This window comes from Fundulus heteroclitus, chromosome 15 (genome assembly GCF_011125445.2).
Source record: "Fundulus heteroclitus isolate FHET01 chromosome 15, MU-UCD_Fhet_4.1, whole genome shotgun sequence".
Taxonomy (NCBI): domain Eukaryota; kingdom Metazoa; phylum Chordata; class Actinopteri; order Cyprinodontiformes; family Fundulidae; genus Fundulus; species Fundulus heteroclitus.
This window is the reverse complement of record NC_046375.1, coordinates 27,899,897-27,921,577: the sequence shown is the minus strand read 5'-3', so window position 1 is coordinate 27,921,577 and position 21,681 is coordinate 27,899,897. Positions and strand designations below refer to the sequence as shown.

The 21,681-nt window shown below is 43.4% G+C and overlaps 1 protein-coding gene across 2 annotated transcripts in view; it reads left to right on the top strand.

Annotated features, from left to right (window-relative positions):
* Positions 1–971: 971 nt before the first annotated feature.
* rev3l (REV3 like, DNA directed polymerase zeta catalytic subunit) overlaps positions 972–21,681 on the top strand; it is a 73,500-nt gene continuing 52,790 nt past the window's right edge. For both annotated transcript variants that reach the window (XM_021324387.2, XM_012878243.3), the window contains exon 1: positions 972–1,634. In XM_021324387.2, coding sequence (XP_021180062.2) covers positions 1,496–1,634 — 139 coding nt within the window. In that variant the 5' untranslated portion in view covers positions 972–1,495. The remainder of the gene's footprint in view (positions 1,635–21,681) is intronic.

Genomic DNA, 21,681 nt, shown 5'->3' with positions numbered 1-21,681 from the left:
ACATGGCACAAAGTGCACTGGTCAGTGTACGGCACATATATTAAGACTTAAAGCCTCAAAACAAGCCTGTGAGCCGTATGCACCCCACACATATTACAGTGACAGCGAGGATTGTTTGTTTGCACATGTGCAAAGGCAACGTGCAATCTGCTTATTGGAACTTGTAACTTGTAATCTCAATTTCTAAATAAAATAAAAAAAAAGTCTGATTATAATGACACTATATTTCTTCCATAGCTGTCCACCTCAAAAAGTGGACAGCTATAGAAAGTTTGCTGTTGAGGGGTGAAGCCTAACTGACAGTCTCCTTGGTGTTGGATTCCAACTTTGAGCCTCCAAGCAGTTTATAGTGCAAAATGTAGCCAGCTGGACATCCTCTGTCCAGTATGCAGACTCATCCTTGTCCTCTGCAAACTTGATCCAGTGATGCCTCTGCAAACAGAGGCATCACTGGATCAAAATCAGAGATCCTGCGGTTATACCGTGAGTTGGACCGACTTCGCTTACTGTGTCCTTGTAAATGTAGAATTTTAATCATGTTTGCATATTTGCAATAAAACCAGATCATTTTATGGCGCGAAGAATAAACCTCAGTTCAGCTGACTCGACTGAACTAAGAAGTCTTTTAAGATGGTGCCGTGGTGCACCTTGGGGAGACATCCTTTTTCAACTCAACTTTGAAATTCTTCAGTTATTGCTACTTCCGTTAAAGTTGTAACATAATTTCATTTCCAGGTCTCTAGTAGAAATAAATTGTACCGATTATATTATTGACAGATCTTCTAGGTCTGCTGAATTTTTTATTTTATTTTTTTCAAACCAGGTCCTCTAAAAGGCGGGGGCGCTGAAGACCATAAATCTTCCAAATAATGCGTTCTCTGTAATCCTCTGCTTGCGACTCCTATATGTTGCTTTATTTTGAACAGGCACCGGATGTACCGTAGCGTTGTTTCCAACTTTGTTAGTTTCTCAGCTACGTCCTGTAGCCTGTTATGGAAGAAAGGGGAGCACAAGCGGGGGGCTGTCTGACTGAGGAGCACTGGCAGGGATTAGCTCCGAGACGCGATTTGGGAAGATAGCGCTACATACCGGAAGCTTGGGAAGCGTCTTCCTTGGCTCAAAACACAAGCGAGAGCTAGAACCACGAAGTCAGCGCAGACTCCAGCATGGGGCCACCAGCCGGAGAGGACCGGGCAGCGGCGCCAGGGGCAGCGGCAGCCCTCGGCCACAACGCTTAGGCTTCGCGGCAGCAGGCGAACCTTTTACGGCGGCCACAGTCTGGGCGCGCGGAAGACACGGGGATCTTTGTGGCTGTTTTTTTTTTTTTTCACGAGACACAACTAGGGCTTTCTCGTCGCTCTGCCGCCGTGACAGCACCCCGTTTGCCTGGCTTCGAGTGGCCAACACGGTCCCGGAATCTTATGGACTCCCTACAATAGTTCTTTTTTAAGCTTTTCTTTCTTCTCTGCCGCTCTCTTTGACGGACGCGGCAGTCATGTTTGCCGTGCGGATAGTCACCGCGGACTATTATCTCGCAAGTCCCATTAAGGGCCTGGACGTGTGTTACTCTGACTTCAGGGAGAGTGCAGTGAAGAAGGTACCGGTGGTGCGGATATTTGGAGCAACCCCAGCAGGTTAGTCAGTCATTTTTCTTCCTTTTTTATTAGGAAAAAAAAACTCACTCGCGCTTTCTTTGAGGGGCGCACGCGCGTGGAACGAGCTTGTTGCTGCTGTTTGGACCCTCGCGCGCTCTATCACAGCTTTGCCTCTAAAGGAAACATAGCGGGTGTTGAATGCAATGCAAAACGGCAGGAAGGTGTAGTTCGGGTGTTGACACGTCGTGGCGACGTGAACCGCTGTTGCTGCCAGCAGCGGCATCGGCGGCGGTGGGTGTCCTCCGCTCCCTCCTCCCCTCCCCTCCCCTCCCCTCTGCGCTGCTTTGTTTTCTCCCCCCTGCTCCATAGCGGTGTGTTGGGGGGTGGCGGAGGACATGTTTCTGCTGGCAGCCAGCGGCACACACACATGGACTCTTCGGGAGCAACTTCCATCCTTTGGCTTTGTTGGTAGCTTTGATTGTGCTTACGGCAACCTGTGGAATGCGGACAGCGTGTCTTTATTCAGTCTGAACACGGTTGTGTTATATATATAAAAATAAAGGCCGACCAGGAGCGCACGGATACAAAAGGATGCAGGAGGCTGGATCAGCATCCAGATGTGCAGAGCTGAGCTGTTGAGGCAGGACATTAACGCGGAGCCCACAGCAACGGTTGGCATGGTCTGATTAAAAGGGAGTCCTTTGTGCGCCATGGTCTTGTTTTTATATAACAGGCCTTGATTTTACCCATTTGTAGAAATGTCATAGAATAAAAAAAAAAAATGCACCAGTGTGCAGTTTGTCATTCAGGCATCCCCCTTATGTTCCACACATAACCTCCTCTGTATTAAATCCCTATCAGCACACTTTGGGTACCTTAATCCCCCCACCATCAAAACAAGATCACTTCCTTGCATCAACACCCATCACTGCCTCGCTTTGTTTTCTTCCTTATTCTGTTTACAGCTCAAGACGACACTGGGTTGCGTTAGCTGTATTTCCAACCTGGTTAGTTCCCCAGTTGGAGAAACAAGAGTTAAGCTTAAGACCCCCCCCCCCCCCCCCACCAAGAAAAAAAAATCAACCCACTGCATTGCAACCTTCACTAAGGATTTACCTCCATTGAGGATTAAAGGATTTAGAACAGAGTGGGTTAGAGTGTCGGTTCTAATTTGGGCCTGTTTGCATCTATCGGTGTATGGATGTGTTAAACAAGGATTTGTTTCTCTTTTGCCGCTCTATTCTTCAAAACAGAATAGAGCTAAGCTATTATAAAACATTCCCATTAGAATGATTTTTACCTTATCAAGCCTGACTTATCAAATTACGTTGAGGAGTGAAAGCTTAAAAAAAAAAATCTGTTACTAGGTGGAAAACTGATGACAAAGGGCCAACCTGCTTAACACGAACACTGAGAAAATATCTCACCCTTAAATCCAGGATCCATCCATTGACATCTGAGTGTACCTTATTATAGTAGGTGACATAATCTTGAGCAAAAAGGGTAATAATTAAGCAGTCAGTCCCTGAAGCCTTTCGCCAGATTTCTTTAAAAACCGACACATACCATGAAAATATATCTAGTGGAGCATTTCGACCATAGTTATAGAGCATGGTAAAGATTTCACGTAGGTCGTCCTGCGTCAAGTTCAAACACCTCTGAATCTGTTGAGTGACTTAACGTTCCTTTGTGTGGAACATTTAGCTACGACTCCGTTGAGTTTTAATAGCTTCAGCTGTCTCTGTGGCTTGTTTTCTCCACGCTCTCACGGTTTCGTCCTCCTCCGGCACAGTTGATGTTCCTGTTATGAATCTATTCTCAGTAATAAAATCCATCATCAGCATCTGGAACATATTGAAGCAGACACAGATCTCTCTCTTTTTTCCCCCCTAAACATTCTTTCTTCATTGAAAAGCAGACCACACCCTTCATGCTTGTGTCTTTGTATTGAGTTTAGTCGACCGGTGAGCGTTGGGGTGATACCTGAGCAGGTGTGGCAGGTCGCTGACAGCTAACCCCTGTTTTTAGCCACCACCATGTGGCTCTGGCTACATCCCCAGGCCTTAGGCTCCCTGTCCTTCCCTGACCTGAGCACCGAACACTCCCACCCATCAGGCCTGTGTAATTTGATGCCACACTTCCTGCTCCCACCCTCACTCCCCCTCCCTTGTAAGTGTTCGCCGGCCGGTCCTGCTGTTGTGGCAGACTGTTGCATACAAGGACATTCCTGGAGAGAGGAGATAAAGAAAACCTTTTGTTGTGGAAGTCTAACTCCTGAGCAGTTTTTACCGTTGTACCCAAGCAGCTTCACTTTCATGCAGACTTCCCCACTAAGAGCTGCTGCTGAGGGGTCTGCAAGCCTTTCAGGATTGCCAGCATTGATTTTTCCACGCTCGGTTCTGACGGGCCTGGTCCAGATGTTGGCGATCAGTTTTGGACCTTGAGACAGAGCGAGGCCTGCTGCTCCGGTTCCTTACTCGTGCATCTAAATGTTTATTAAGTGTGTATAAACAGAGCGAGTGGAACTGTATGATCGGTGGACTTGAATGGGGGGGGAGCAAGCTGGAAGGATTTAGCTCCCTCTTTAGAATAATCCTTCATGTTATGTGAAGGAATTCCTACTGAGTCTATTAACGGGAAAATATCCTGACTGAGAGGCCAGATTAGACAGAAGGCCATTGTCTCCAAAACTGATTACTCTTTGAATTTTAGGTTTGATTTCCTATCTCCAGATTTTTTGGAAACGTTGTTTGACCGGCCTGTAACACTCTTGGCCGATTCCGATTTCTCTTCAGGGAAAGTATTCAGAATATGTTTTCCTAGCCCTCCAGTTTCTCAGAGGTGACTTCACACTGTGTGTGAGAGCAGTAACAGCAACATTAGCTTTCACTAATTTCACACACACAATTTCACACTAATTTCACAGTGTTTAACCAATTTGGCTTTTAATTAGCAAAAATCAAGCATTGCTTTTAGAGATACATATTCTGGCAAAGTCTAATAACCTCACATCAAAAATTAAAATGTTATCATAGCTTAGTATTAGTAGTTTATAAATACATACGTGTCGGTGTACCCACCTAGAGGCACCATGTTGCCTCGCTATTTCTGATTTCAGAAGCTGAAAGGCGACAAACTGTCAGTCCATATGTGTTTTCCCTATCTGTCTTCTATATGAAGACGCGTTATTGGCGGTGGAGGAGTTGAAAACAAGCAAAGACGACCGTAGATCATGCTATTTGCCGTTTTTTGTCAATATGGAGGAGTGCCCAGCGAGAGGCAAGAGAAAGTAAGCAAGAAAAGAAAAAGAAGTAATAACCAGGAGAAATGTCTATATTGGCGTAGCTATTATTAGTCGCTTACTTTAGACCCCAAAGAAGCGACTGCACATTCAGAAACTGAGACGCATGGAATTTACAAGCGGCTTTAGAAAAAAAACAAGCAGACTTGACAACGATGCCAAAAACTATTTCACACGGTGACGTAGCTATTAGATATTAGCAGTAGCTAAAACATGGAGGACATGTTTACATTGTCACACTTTATTATACTCCAAGGCTTCCGTAGTAGCTATTACGGCCAAGTCGTTTGTTATTAATTTAGTGCACCACTAGATGGTGCGCTAGTATGAAAATCTAACACACTGGGGCTTTGAAAACTGTGATTTGCAGTTTATGCTAGGCATTAGCACTGCTAGGACACACACACACACACATATATATATATATCTATATATATATATATATATATATATATATATATATATATATATATATATATATATATATATATATATATATATATATATATATATATATATATATATAAATGAATGAATGGTTAATGATCCTCTATTTAACCCTAGGATTTTCAAAAGGCTGCCAATATTTCCATGTTCCATGATAGACGGGTTTAAAGGATAAAGCGAGGTTGACTACTCTAGATTTTCAACTCCTACCTGCTCAAGTCTTTCTTTCTTCCAGCCTTGCTGAACGATTGTAGAAAATCTATTTAGTTGTTTTTTCTTTTATTTTTTTATTTTTTTTTTATCTCTGATTGGTTGGTCACTGATCAGGACTGATCATGCTGAGAATCTAGCCTGGCCAGCCAGACTGAATTACACAGAGCATAAGTCAGTCTGGTAAGGCTCCATTCCGCCTGGCCCAAAACAGACCAGACCAATCACAGCGCGCGGGAGGCGGGACTTTATGATAGGTCACTCTCAGCGGCAGAATTACCCATAGTGCAGCAGCAGTTTTCTGCTACCATAACAACCAAGACGCATACGGAGATTTTTGTAGCCTGGTGCCTTGGAAGATTAAGAAGATGCACGTGAGTTCACCATGTAGCCTGTGATTTTTATTTTTAGACAACAGCAGCAAAAAAGTGTTCACTGGAGAGTTTGCTCGATGGTATGACATGTTTCACGGACTTCAAATAAAAAAAAACGAGCGTGTCGGTTGGAGTTTTCTCTGTCATATCCGTAGTTAACTGATGACGCTGACCCTGTTAGTCCCACCTTGTCCTTATCAGACAATCAGTCTAGCTGGCTAGTTCTGTTGAAAAACAGCCAATTCCAGTCACCAGCAGATTGCTACCTTGCTACCTGTTGTTTATTTGGGTTCAGTTACCCTTTTCTAATTTCTACCTGTGTTGCCTGTACTTAGTTTACAACTAATAGAAATATGGATCTGGTAAAGTAGCGCTGCTCTGTTTGGCGTCACTTAGGATCCCCAGGATTCCTGGTGTGTGGTGTCTGGTTTCAGAGACACAATCAGGGCTGCCACAGCGGAGAGCTCTAATAGGTAAACAGCCACTGAAGTCTTCCCTCTGCCGTTCATGCACGTCGGTGTATATCACAGCAGAATTTAGGAGGAGGCTTTGTCCCTGAATGGATTACTGACGGAAACCGGGAAAAGCCTTTAATTACTGCAAGACATCTAGCCTGAGGTGGTATATTAGACACAGAGCAGTTTCATTAGAAATCATTGCACTGGATTATCTCACATTTAGTGTGTTTTTTTTTTTTTTTTATCAATGCTTTTTACCTGCAGCTTTGAGACTTAAACATGTCCTATGGCACTCAGCTATTCAGCTAATGAATTTCATGCCAACCATAGCCTTTAAAATGGGGTTAAGAGATGGAAAAACCACCATTACTATCAAGGTCCGGAGGGTTTCAGTATTATACTGTTCATGTCATGTTTCTGGGTTCTTTTAAAAGAAACCTTTTCATACAGCACAAATTAATTAAAATGCCCTCTGAATTGCCCTCTTTTCACTTGACAAAAACAAAAGCATCACAGCTAAATCGTATCAAAGGTCATGTCAACATCTGAGCCGTGTGAGGTATTGATTAAAGCTAATGCTATCTCAAATTCAACCCATTTCTTTCTTTATGCAGCCCCTATTTGTAATGCTCCAGCCAAAAAAACAAGCAAACAATGCTGCCTTCTCTAAGTACCAGTTTTCATCTTCTCTCACTGTCGCACAAATCCTGCTTTACGGTCCCACCTAGGAGAAAAAAAGACATAAATGACTTAATCCTTTTTCCAAACCGCTGGTGGTGTTCTCCCCACACCAGCTCATCTTTAGGAGCGCTCCTCGTGTTTGTGAGCATACAGCGGCTGCCTTGTTGTCCTTGCTGCTGCTGCTTTGGCTCATTAAATCAGATTGATGGTTGTAAAGCTGCGTGCAGCTCCTCTGCAGGTACATGATCGTGCCACATGGAAGACTACAGAGACGGCGATGCTGCAGTCTTCTCTCGCTTACCGGTGCCTCCGTTCTCATGGAGTCAGGTGGGACGGCTGCCGATGACAAGTGCAACATCTCAAGTGTGTTCTGCTCATTTTAAATGCACTGCTCATACTGTAAAACCCTAAACCTCAATATTTCTTATCTTATGCTGCAAAAAAAAACTTAAAAACTCTCCTCCATCACTCTTGTTGTGTTCCAGCGCAATAGACCCAATGACACGCGGTGCAGGTAGCAGTTAGGGCTGAACAATTAATCGCATTTTCAGTATAATCGCAATTTTAAAAAACGCAATTTCCCAATCGCAGAGGTCAGCAATTTTTGGCTATGTAACAATTAGTGAATCAGACGAGAATGTTTAAAGTGGGTTTGCCTCCACATCGAAGGGAAGAGAGTTGCAGCGGTGAGATAATTTAGTTGTATTACTTGTTTTAGAGTTTATATAACCATACATAGCATTAAGTACAGGTCAATCAGTTTATTACATAGACTTACTTGTTGGTTGCACTTTGCACTTTATGTTCAACAAGGATTGATGTCCAAATCAACTAAAAGCTGTTCTCTTGAATAATATTCTGATCAATACAAACGTTAAAATTACTTGTTTTAAATAGTCCTTGTTTACAAACATCTTTATTTAGAGGTAATTTTTGTTGCTTGTGGTTATTGCAGAGAAAAGTCAAAATTGCAGAACGCAATCATTTCTGAATTTAGATGCTGTAGATCGTTTAGCAACTAATCCGCACGGCGAGGAAACAAATTGATTTGTTGTTTGTATATGTTTAAAAAGACATGGTAAATTAAACTGGAAAAAAAATCGTATTAAATCGCAATATTTAGAAAAAAAATCGCAATTACATTATTTTCCAAAATCGTTCAGCCCTAGTAGCAGTTGGATAAGCTTTGTGCAACAATGATGTCTCTCGTGTTCTGAGTATTAAACCCAGCAATGTCAGCTCATTAACAAACAGGTTGGCCGCTCAAAAAGCTTGTGCATCATCCTATTTTTCACACGCACCACTTCGTCTGACTGCCGACCAATCAGGACCACTTGTTGATTCTCCTCACAAAGTAATTTCAAAGTACTTGAGAAAAAGTACAAAGACCTACGGATTTGCAGTGGCCATGCAGATAGTGTCTGGTTAATCCGTTCCTTAAGGAGTCGTCTTTCTGCAGTTTGAAAAAGGATGAAAGGAAAGGGAGGGAACCTTGCATTAAAGTTACAGTTCCAACAAATCCTGGTGGTTCAGTTTTGAACTATGAACATTGGGTGTGTTATCTCTTGTGCTAGGTATCAAATGCCAATGGAGCAGTCTTCATCATGCAGCGGCGTGTTCAAATACACAACTAAGCTGATCCCAGGCTATAGAGTGACCTAGGGTATTGATTTAGTTTTGGTTTTGAACCACAAGTTGGAAAAGGATTTTCTCACCAAATCTGTTCATTTATAATTCACTTTTTCCATTTGGCCTGTAGGCTTTTTCCTCCACCATACTACCAAAAGTGGCTGAAGGGGGTGGGGGTAGGAGTGCCTCCTTTAGATTTAAAGAGACAGCACCATAATGAGTTGCCCTTAGACCCACCTCAGAACAGGGGCAAAAGAGGGGCTGTGGGGGCAACAATAATGTAATAAACCACAACTGAATGATTTAAATATCAAAATGAAAGCATTAAAGCACAAGATATGTCCAGGCTCATTCTGAATTCAGGTCAGTGCAGAAAATAAACAAACAGCACATCCAGAGTCAAGCTACAAGCGTTTCACAAAAAAATCAAGATGTCTGGTTTTACAAAATAAAAGCACTTCCTGTAATAGGCATCTGAAAATGAAACAGCCCTGGTGTTTTATCATAATTGCAGTATTTTACCCAAAACCAAAAATACATCTTATTGCATCATAACACTGAAAGTGAACATGTCTTCAGGCTGGATGTTTCAGGTAGCCCTGGTTCAAATGTTGCTAGTGTGTTAGCGTGCCCTGGTTTATCTCCATGGTGAGAAAGAGGCCCTTTTGGGAATGGGTAACAGGAAGTGTGTCTCTCTTGGTTTGGTTTATGAAAGCGCCAGCCTTTCGTATGATGCGGTTGCTCATAGTGAGGCCACTGTTAAGCAGGTTTTTGCTAAAGCTGCCTTTTCTTCTGATGCTCATCTGAAGAGAGAGGCCCGTGTTGGCACGTGGTGTTGGGTCCCTTGGCTCTTCTCCTGCATCGTTGCCCTTCAAAGAGAAGAAGAGAGGAGGGCAGCCTAGGAAGCCAAACAGAAGGCTCCCCACTCGGTGGTCCCTGAGGGTCATTGTTAGTGCTATAGGAGAGTTCTGCAGAGGTTTACAGCAGACTAAAACCTTCTTAAAAGTGAAAGAGAGGGTTAGGGACATCCAAAAAACCTGAATCCCTGCTGATGCAGGTTAGCTTTGAAACTGCAACGCTCTACCATTCAACATTTATGTTAATGAGGACCAGAAGTGTGGCTATGATACACGCGTGTGCACAGCTAACCCAACAATGCATAAAAATGCCGCTGGTGCAAACACGTCTGTGGAGTTGAGCTGCATTCAGTGTGTTTCAGTGAGGATACTTTACAAAGAGCCTCGGCTGTTGCTCTTCATTTCTCTGAGGAGGTCTTGTTAATCGTCCTGAATTTTAGAGTTGCACCGATCCCATACCCAGATCTGATATCAGCTCCGATATTGACTAATTAGCTGGATCGGATATCGGATGATTGATGCCGATCCAGCATTCTGATCCCGTCATTTCTTTTTGTATTTATATGTTGGCAGCGCCGGTGCAAACACAGAGCACCATTGAGCAAGCACCGGACCGAGCCAAGCCTGCTACTCTGTTTGTCTGTCTGACTGCAGCATGGTATATCTGCAGGGTGAAAATTGCAAGGGGTGGTCATAAAGTTGGTCATTTCAACACTACAAACTTAAACAAGCACCTCCAAAAGCACTGCGCCGGAGAGCACGTCTTCTTTTTAAACAATGTTCAGCAGTAGTATCGCATCGGTATCGGGTATTGGCCGATATGCTCAGCACAGGTATCGGATCAGAAAAAGCAGGATTGCTGCATCTCTACCAAACTTCCTATCAGAATGGGTGCAGTTGAACAAATCTGCTTTTTTTTTCTTCCCTTAGTTCTTCACAGGATCTTTCTGCATGCAATGAAGCTGCGGTGTTTATGACGAACTCAATGAAGTCTTTCACCTCCTCACAGTCCAGTGTTAGAATAAAACCCCTCTACCATATATGTGTCACACGCTGCCTTTTTCATCTGCAGCTGTAACTGGAGTCTTTATGATCAATTTTTAATTCCACAGCAGTGTCCGCTTAGTCTGAGGCAGGCTTAATTAAAAAAATGGGGGTGGGGGCTTTCTGGAAACCTTAAAAAAGGAAAAGCACTGACCAGGAAGTGTTTATCGGTCCATTCTTCAATTTGAGTTCTACATATTTGAGAACCTTTCAGGACATTGTTCTCCACATTAAGGTGATGAAATCTCTGTGCTGTTACTTCCACCTGTGAACTTCCTCTCTAGACCTCAGTGGCTATCCTACGCAAACATCTGGATCTCTTTTAGATGGCCTCAAAATGAGAACCTAATTTTGCCACAGGTCAGTCTACCCTCCTGCCTCGGTTTGTTTTACAGGCTGTGATCTGTTAATGTTGCAGCGACACCCCAGCTGTAGTTTGCCCCGTGTTTGTGTGGCGATCCCTGCTGTACAGAGCAAGTGGAAATGGCAAAGATGCCGAGGAGAGGGGAGGGCGCCGTTAAAGAGAGCAGGCATACGTGCAAGCATTGCTCAACCAATGCGCCTGCAGAGCTGCCGTTCCCACTTCTCATGATATGTGCCGAAGAGCGAGACGCGCCGTGAATATCAAATTTCCAGAAGCCGAGAAAAAGGAGGGCAGGCAGTGCTTGAAAAATCTCTTGTTGTGTAGTGAAAGCCCTCAGCAGTCCTCTGATCAATGTTTTAATGAGTTGGTCTGTAGATGCAGACAGGCTGTCACACACTAACACACAGTATGACCCAGCAGCTTAATCTTTATTAGCTCTAACTGTGCTATTAGAACCTCCTTTTCCTTTGCAGGCTTTGTTCTGTGTAAACTCTGAACTGTGTGCGCTGGTTGGGAGCTTCTGCAGTCGACTCGGTCTTATGACCAGTGACCTCGTATGAAAGGAAATGTGTCTGCGTGAGTATCAGAGTGGCTGCAGGCACCTGAAGGATTCCCTCTGTTCTGGTCACAGTCTGCCTCTCTCTGCCTCCTGTGTTTCCTGACATTCTGCTCCAGATTAAGCACAGGCCCCTATGAGAGTCCCACTGTATGCTAACCGTGACTAAAAATATGACTCACTCTGTTTCCACAAACATTTAACACAAAATTCTGCAATGTGAAGCAATGGCTTTTATTTAATATATGCAACAGTTATTCCTATTGCTGCTAAAATAATCTAACTTATTTAATATTGATTATAAAAACATCATAATTATTAATTATTTAATAATGGAATGCACAGTTGTTCACTCTGGTGCTTTAGTGCACCATGGCTGCGTTTTAGCAAATCACCATCATTTCCAAACTAGGGTTATCGCTATATTAAAATTTCAAACTCATTACCATTTACAACAATCAATCATCGTCTGGTGAGGTTGTGAGGAAAACTGCAGTACCACTCCGGTCCAGTGAGTGGCAGCAAAAAGACACCACATGCAGACTGAGTAGCTGTTTCCATGTCCTCCTGCCACTCATCCGGCCTCAGGATAAAGCTTTTATAGTGACTTTTCAGCCACGATGAACAGATCTAGCCAGCGAGAAATCACAGACAAGCTCGAGCAGAATTAAAGTTGGCTCTTAATTCTGATGAACTGACTGCACAGATGAAGTTTGGAGGTGTACTTTCTCGCCTAAAAACATCTTAAAACAATTTATTATGATAAATTAAGGTTATAAAATCAATAGGTTTGTAAACTCCTCTCCTCTTCTTTGTGGCGCACAGTTTTTCTTGCTGCACGCAACTCCGCCACCTCAACAAGCTAATTCGGTATCTCTCAGACCATTCAATTTCTAACTCAAAATAATCTCAAACACCTACGATTTTTTATTTATTAAACTGATAATTCCCTGTTACAGTAATTATTCTGCTTAATAAAATACTAGAAAACACTACTCACTACTAAATAGAACATGAAAAGAAAACAAGTGAAAATAAAAAGTTTGGATTAATTAAGAGGTAGCAATGTATAATCAATTCACAGTTGGTTAGAAACCTTATGCACATCAACATTAACCATCACAATCAACATGTCAGCACTTTAAGGTAACAGCATTGAAACAACACTGGGTAAATAGGTCTGAGGTAGCAAAGCTGGTGAACCGAAAGAGACCTGAAACCACAATGGGGAACGCTTCTGGCAAAACTAGCCGCTAGCAATGCTCATGTATGGTTAGCTTCTTATTCGCTCTACTTTGGCTTCATGGTAGTCATTTTCCTTCATCCAATACAGCAGCAGGATAGGATGCTACAGGTTTCTGCTTTTTTTCTGCTCCAATTGTCTGACTCCTCCAGAACCTGCATTACTATTAGCCACATTAGCCTCCAGTAGCTTTTGTTTTCATTGTAGGCTAAAGAGGTTTGCATTATGTCTAAAAAGTGTGACTGTGGGCAAATGTGACGTGTTAGTTGGTATCGATTTTTATGCAAATGAGCATCTATTGACAACCCTGTTCCAAACAAACAAACAAACTTGCATGTTTTGTACATAATACTGTAACAGCCGTCTTTCAGCTAGCTGATCAGCAATGCTCAGCAACAGCTCCGGCTAGCAGAAGAAAGGTGAGGTCACTGCTGCCATTTCTCTGGAATCTGCTTAAATGGACTTTAAATTGATTTGAACTGAAACAGATTAGTGTGATTTGAAATGTTCAACGGTGTTAAAGCTGCCATTTAAAACGATTCAAGGTTGAAGCCTGAGCGTCTTCCGGGCATGGGAATTCCACTTGTTTCACTGAATCACGTCAGTTTGTATCATCTTTAGCTGCAATCCACTACTCGATTGGATCCCAGACTGCCTCCACAGGACAGCTCCTCCACAGAGGGAGGGAGTGTGTCCAATAGGAGCCCTTTTGACCTTTGCCCTCACCCTGTCAACCCCCCTCCCTCGAGGCTTTTCTCGCCGGCCTCCTGAACTCAGAGCTGCCCATCCAGTGGCTTTAAATCTCTCTGTGCAGCCCAGACCCTCCTCCTCCGCTCATTGCGTGGCCTCACACTCACATTCCTTAACATTAGGTGGTCGCAGTCATTATTTAGGACAAATTGAAAGTGGATCCAAGTGAACTGGACAAGCCCTTTTCGTAGGCCGGGTGGCGCATGATCCAGGCCAGAATGACGTAGGTTAAAACTGATAATATCTTATAGGACCGATTGAAGGAAAGGAACATCTGCAAATGAAGTAGATTACCGTGTACTCCAATAGATGTGAAAGAAATGTCCTGGTGACGGCTGAAAGAGAACTGTTGTAGAAATGCTATGTGCAGCAGACGGTACAGATGAATATGACGTGTTTAGTAAAAGTCGTCTTCCTGTTCTCTCTGCAGTCCCCCCCCCACCCCCTACATCATGCGTCTGTCTTCCTCACCCTCCACCTCTGACAGTGTGTGCACTCTGCGCCCTGTCTTGCTGCTGCCTCAAGGCTGTGCTTGGCCTACATGGCCCACGCTGACGGGGCCCAGTATTGATATGCGCCATGCTGTTGCCAGAAAGGCCCACTTTTTCCTCCACACATTCTGCCTTTGCTCTAACGAGGAGTTCTCAGGATTTGTAAATAAAGTGTGCTAGTTACCACTGTTCTGTAAATCTTTCTATTGCTAATTACACTCCCGCAGTGCAGACTGCTCTTCTCTCTCAGCACCACTCGGGTCTCTGATTGGTACCGACTCTTGGCTTTTGTGTTATTGTAATAAAGCGTTTTATCTCCACACCAGTTTACAACCTTATCTTCAGAATTTGGGCACTTTGTCACAATGCCAAAGGGAAACGGGATTGATGACCAGCCACCTCAGACTGTTATTCATTTGTTCAGAACGAGTGTCATCAGAACCGGCCCAAGGTATAAATGAACTGAACCCGGCATCAGAGGGGCCCAGGATTGTTAAACTTCTCATACCGAATACGCACTTCAGAACGTCCGCTTTGTTGTCACATGCTTGAATGTTTCTTTATGATCGGCCAAATTAGGAGAATTTCACATTTTTCAAATTTAATATGTAGGATTTAAAAGAAATTAAAAGTATATGTCGATGCTATAATATACTAACCTTGCCTGCAAGCTGAAATCTTGCGGTGTTTGTGCGTTCACAAACACACCAGAATCCATCTGGTCCCGCTTCCCGTCTAACCGTCCAAGAACCGAGCCAGAATGGGTCAGCCAATCACATTGTAGTATTGTGGTTTAGGGAGGGAAATACAGCTATGGTGAAAGCAAAAGCTGCCAAAATGAACATGGCAGCGCAGGAGGACGCACTCGTAGCTGCTGCTGCCATGTTTTGTCAGAATCCAGGATTTCTTCTCTGAAAGAAGAACAGCAAGAAGTGGCTTATGCATCTTTGGACGGCAAAGATGTTTGTGCCTGCTTACGACATAATAATTTGATACTGCGATTGGCTAAAACCAACCTTTGGTGGGCGGGCACTAGATGCCGCTTCACCCAATCAGCTCATAGAGTTCTGCTGAATATCCCTCCTTTCCCTGAACGGATTCGTCTGGAGCAGTCCCAGACTGATGATGTGCAGAACTAGAGAGTGCTGCACATCATCAGTCAGACTGGCCAGGTTGATCATTTATTGTCACCAGTTGATCCTTTCTAAATCTTTTCTGCCTGTCTCTGTGTTGGACATTTGATAGACATCCACTGATTATTGATGAATAATCAGTGCATGCTTGTAAGCACAACTCCTGAAATTAGGCCTTCTTCCTGACTCGACTGACTCTGTGCTGCAAAGCTGCCAGATCACGCGAGTCTGTCCGAGAAATGACCTTATGTTCACCATGTATATACGGCCATTAAACTGATAAATGGCCTGGATGCGTCTGATAAATATAATGTTACTGTTGGGCTTACTAGTTATTCATTAAATGTAGGAATATTGAATGCAGAGTCTGCTTTTCTTCATCTTTTACTATTCACAGTAGATGTTGTTTGGTTTTATTAGCCTTAATTCAGTTTAATATTTGGCTCTGATGGGAAACATGAATAAATGGTGACTTTTCTGTTTGGAAGGCGCTGCCATTCATTGTGTTCCAGAGGCCACGAATGATGAAGTTGTGCATTGCCACAAATCTTCTCTCCTATTTCCTGTTTGTCTTCCACTCATTTCCCATGAGCTGTCAGCCCATTCTGGACATACAGCCTGCAGCCTCCATCTGCAGACACACAGGAGCAGGAACACAATCTCAGGCCGTCGCTGACCAGCACCATGCTCTGGCCAGTCTTCTTTCCTTCACCCATATTCGTGAAGACTCGTGAATCCTTGCCTGCAAAGTGACGATCTGGCGTGCTGTGCTTTCCAAGTCACCATCTGCTCATCTTCAACCTTTCTGCTCAGAGAACTGGCTCCGCTGCGTTCCGTCTGTGTCCTCGGCCAGGGAGATGTCTGGGATAGCTGGCACAGAGATGTGGACGTCTTTCCTTTTTCAAGCTCAACATGCATGAAGCAGACATGGTGGTTACACAGTGATTAATGGAGACTAGTGAGGTGTTTCTGTCACAAAGCTGCAGCAGAGTAGAGAGAGGGCCAACTCTGAGGCACCACAGGGTAGACTTCTGAAACCATAGGTGGAGTTTTTCTGAATGGCACAGTCCTAACTGGAGTTTTGGTCTAAAGTCAGAGCTTAATCATGAGGTGTGTAAAGTATGCTTGCTGGTGCCTTTTAAATGTTTTACTTAAGACCCCTTTGACCTACGGGGGGGGGGGGCTACCTTTCTCAAGGAATGGAGAACCATCTCTGTCGAGTATCTCTTCATCATCAAGTCAGTAGTGACCTGGTGCCGCAATAGAAGGAACATCCCTGATTTTGTCCAGTAATCTGCCAGGTGTGTGATGATCATTTATTTGTGTGACTCCTTATTAAAATAAAGCCAGAAATAGCATTTCAGGCCGATCCAATCGCTGTAAAACAGTTTTTATTTTATTTTAGAACAAAGACATAGTTGAAGTTTTGAGTTGTCCGTAGCATCTAATATTATCAAATAACACATTTAATAATGTGGCCAGCATTACTACCTGTAAACGGTAGTTTACGTTGCTTAGAGAATGCAGACTCTCGTCTGAAATAAAAAGGTCTAATCCTCTTGTGATATTTCTAGCATGTCCATGACAGACCGAGGCTGAGAGGTCAACGGGTCAGAGGAACGTTGCTCAGTGTTCAATCTGAATGATCCGCAGACATGTCTGTGGAAAACAGTTTGCTCTTTAAATAACTGCTTACATCTCTCTGTCTGATTTCAGTGTAAAACCTCTCCTATGCTAAAAACAGCTAAATTTGAGCGCTTTCCCTCAGTTACAACTTGCACACTGAATAATTCAATTTAATTCACTTTTATTTATATAGCATCAATTCACAACATGTCATCTCAAGGCACTTTACAAAGTCAGATTGAACGCGTGTGTTATTGTTAGCACACAGCTTTGGTGCACAGACTGACCAGAAAAGGATCAGACTCTGAAAGCGGCTGAAATTCATCCGATTCCACCCGCCAGCTGACTCTTTTGTGCATTACTAAATACAACGGATGAGTGATTTCATAAACTTGCAAATCTAGCAGGAACATCTTTTTTGCTGTTTTTTTTCCCTGTAGATTTTTTACAACAAACAATCCACAATCAGTGCGTCAGTTTTTTTTTTTTTTTTTTTTTTTTTTTTTTAAGCCAATATGCTACATATAAAGCATCAGATAGTCTACCTGAGTAACTATGGTAACTTTGGCAGGAAGATTTGAGAAGTACTGTGATGTCAATTGTTACTGATATCCACCCATCTTAAAGGAGTTGCTTTATACATAAACTGTGAAATATATATATATATATATATATATATATATATATATATATATATATAATGGCTTTAAATGAGTGTGCTGCCAGCTCTCCCATCACAGCCATAGTTGCTCCAGCCTGACTCCCACCAATGATCATACAATGCAGCTCTGTATAATTGCAAAGCAGGGAGCTTAAAGTCCTTGTGTGCTGACTGCTCCTCTGTGTATTTGTTCCCCTCTGTCCTCTGCAGCGGATAATTTGGAGAGCAGATGATGGCAGTGGCTCCATTAGAAAGCCTGTGATTTACAGGCTTGTCACCATCCTGTGTGCGCTCCCTTTCCTCTCACTGCGCTCTTAACGCTCTCTCCCTCAGCCACACACCCAGGCGCTCGACCATACCCATTGTCTAGCCGCCCAGGCCCCATATTTTACTGTCTGTCCCTCAGCGAGTAACACAACGAAGCCTTACTTCCCAACATGATAATCTGGCAACTTCTCTGCAGGAAGTCTTTGTTTTGCTCCACTGGAGTGACGTGAGTGCTGGACAGGAGCATTTCTGCAAACACCGCTGACATTTCATTCAGCCGTTCCTTAAACAGCCAGCAGAGCTGCTGCGATTTGATAGAAGCTATTGATTGGCTGCTGTTGTGATGCGGGATGAGCGTCTGTGTCTGCCAGTAGCTGCATTTCTACATTTACTGGCTCACACACACGAGCCTTCCAGCCTCTCTGGCTTCACTGACAGGCTCAGGAGTTTGGTGTGCGTGTGCCTTTGTGTGTTTTGGTGTAGTCCTGGTTTGTCCCGGCCAGACGGTAGACGATGGTCACGGGCTCTTCTCTTCATATGTACAATAGCAATTTACTGGAAGCTGTTGAGCTGGCTGAGGGAATGATAGAATCATGTCGGATCAAATCTGCTAAATGACACGTTACCTAATTATCGTTTTTGGATTTGCAAAGTATGAATATGTTGTTTGACAACAGACTGGAGCCAAAAGAGTTCTACCTGAGGCGGTAGGTCCGTCAGTATAAGTGTGAAGATGCTGCAGGTCCATGTTTGTTGTGGAGACTGCAGTCTCCTCTGCCGTCACCATCTGTTTAGAGTGGCTGTGTTAGAGCCAGTGAGTCTGGAACGTCCTCTTCATGAAACCAGTTAAGTTCTAGGTTCTGGTTCTGGTGCCTGGGCCAAAGTTTGGTGAGAGCTGGATGGTTAGGAATCTGCTTCTTTCTCTCTGACAGATGGAAACCTGTTCAGTGCGCTCTCGCTCTGCAGCAACCCGTCTGGCTTCTATTACTTCACTAACATCTGAGGCTTTCTCACATGAAAACATGCACCCACACACCCTCCTAATTACACGCGGTCTGCTCTCATTTTATTCCTCCATCTCCTCTCCTTGCATAATTTTTCCCCCTCACGCAGAGTTGCTTCTTTTCATTTTCGCATCTTTCTGCCATTCTCTGCAGTCACACTTCTCCTTCTTCTCCTTCTTCACCTCTCATTTTGCTGCCTGACCAGCTGGGTGGAAAGAATCACTTGTTTATCTCTCCCGCTGTCCGTCAAGGGCTTTTGCTTTGCTGGTGCCGTTGCCTAGCAACTCCAGCAGAAGCTGGTATTGGCTGCTTGTTCTGTGCGTGCGAGAGACGGAGAGCAGCTTCTCGTCGACTCGGCGGAGGACAGAGCGACGCCTGCCGTGCTCGCTGCACCCTCAGCCTTTGTGTGACCGTAGAGGAGGTGTCCACTGGAGACAGATCCACAGACTACACTCCTTTTGCTCTCACAGATGTTTCCCTTGGAGGAAAATTCTCCCTTTTGTCCATCAAACATATGTCTCGCTCTCCTACCCTATATTAGCCCAGAAAATGGACGTGCTTCAGATTTCTCCACAGCTCAATTTTATCGCAATTATTTGGATGTGGTGTGCAGGTAAACATACATCAAGCAGCCAATTAGTTAGGCTGGCATATTTTCTTAAACGAACTGACTTGAGCAAACTTGGCAGATAGCAGCTGAGGTGTGATTGTGAGCACCAAGTTGATGCTGTGGCTGTAAAGACAGTGAAAGTGTGAAAGACCCCTATAGACAGACCCTCGTGGACACTTTGTTGGGTAGCGGTCTCTGTCTGCTGACGTTCCTCAGTCCTCCGCCATGTGCAGCTGGAAGGCGGCTGAAGCCAAGTAGATTGGATGTCCTGTGATGGACTACCTGTCCCTCTGAGACTGACCACAGGCTCAGGATGTTCAGGAGACGAGGCTCCTGTGAAGCACCCAATATCCTCTTCCAGCTTATTTCAGAGGCATTGCACACTGATGTCACCATTCCTATCTCTGGTCAGACAAAATGCCAGAAGGAGAAATAACATGGGGGGGGGGCTTGTACTTTGAAGTCATATGACCTGCTGAAACATTACATACAGTTTTCCCAGCTGTACCTGTTCTAAATGTTAAATGTTTTGTAGTGGATTATCATTTTGATTAGTCAGCTAAAAATGTCACTGCCTCTTAAATACAATTAGGCTGTTTGTTTCCTAATCAGAAGCTTCCATCACTTGAATTCTACATAAAAATGCTGAAGTCTAATGAGGACTTCTTGGTTCCCATCTTGGTTCTGGGGCCATGCACAGCAGGGCTCTATGCTGTCCTGAACCTGTGGACCCTTGTCGTTGCTGTTTGTTGTTGTGGAGAATTATTTGTGAGCACGTGCCGACGTGCTGGTGGTGCAGCAGGTAGCGCGACCCATGTATGGAGGCCTTAGTCCTCGACGCGGTCGACCCGGGTCCTTTGCCGCATGTCTCTCCCCCTCTTCCACCCCCTTCCTGTCAGCCTACTGTAATAAAAAGCGAGCCACTAGATCTGTGAAAAATCTAAAAAAAAAAAAAATCCAAGTCAGTTGTGTGAATGTTGAGTTGATTCCTTCAGCAGTGAGCAGGTTCATGTAGACCTGTCAGAAAGTGTTGCTACCTGTTGACATTTCGCTACAAACTGTTGCATGAAATATGACACCAGCTACAGACTGTGTTAAACTAGATTAGTAGCCTTAAGTTCTGGCTAATAACAAAACGATCAAACTGCAAAGCTTTATATTTGTGTGTTAACACATGGAGTACCAGTCAGAAACTGACTAGAATCTGGGGCTTGCATGAGAAAATGTGTAAATGCAATACGGTATGCTGGATATTAGGATGCAGATATCGATTGCGATTAACTCTTCAAGTCTTTTTATTTTTTTTATTTTCCTTGGTCACAATATTCCCGCCACACTTTGTGACTTTAGCGTCGCTGCCACTAAAAATATTAAGTGTTGGCACCAACTAAGAGCAGTGAGAGTCCATCCAACAGACCAAATGTGTGCTGCAGTCTAAAACAGTTACAGAATGAGATATAGCAGACATAGGTAATACAACAGCAATTGCAATTCCATATAGCGCAGGGCTCTAAATTAAAAATGTTCATCATCAATTACAGTTGGTAAAGAACTAGCTCTTGAAGGTGTCCTGCTGGCCTGGAGGGCCTAAAAATGGCTTAGTTTGGTAACGCTTTGGGTCATCTTTAATTATCATTCTTAATCTGTTACACTTTTAGCCAATAAGTAGCATTCCTTTACAGTTTTGGCTAGGGCTGGGCGATAAATCGATTTTAATCGATTAATTCGAATTTACAATTCCTTAAGATTTCATTTTTGGAAAATCTGGATTTTATTTTGCCAATACACTCATTGGGTTTCCATGAAGAGAACAGCATGTGATGCTGAATATATGTTTAGGCAAATGTATTATCAAAATATTGTTAAGTAAAAACTTTTTTTTTTTACCATAATATGAGGTACTTCATTTACTTATTTACTTTTTTTAACTTAGTTTGAAGTTCACAAGTGCAGTGAAGCCTGTTCTTAGCTCAATGTGTAATACCACTAGCAGCAAATGTTTTGTTATATTTTCATTGTTTATAATGACACGGCTGCCATCTTGTTTTACAAGCATGTTTCACAGCTTGTTTTTCGTTGCACTTTGAATTCAGGTTAACTCCCTGACAAAATGCTTGACATAAGAGCAAGGTTTTAAAATAATTTCTTTAATTTCTTTTTATGAAACAAAAAGGAGGAAAAAATCGATTAATGGGATTTGGTATGATAAAATCGGAGATTTATTTTTTAATCCATATCGCCCAGCCCTAGTTTTGGCATTACAAACCTTTTGCTGCACTCACTCATGAAGCTTTTTAGTGATCATCAGTCAGAAGGAAAGAGTTTGCAACACCCTGAGCCGCTCAGATTTCTCGGGACATTTAGCAAAATAGACACCAAA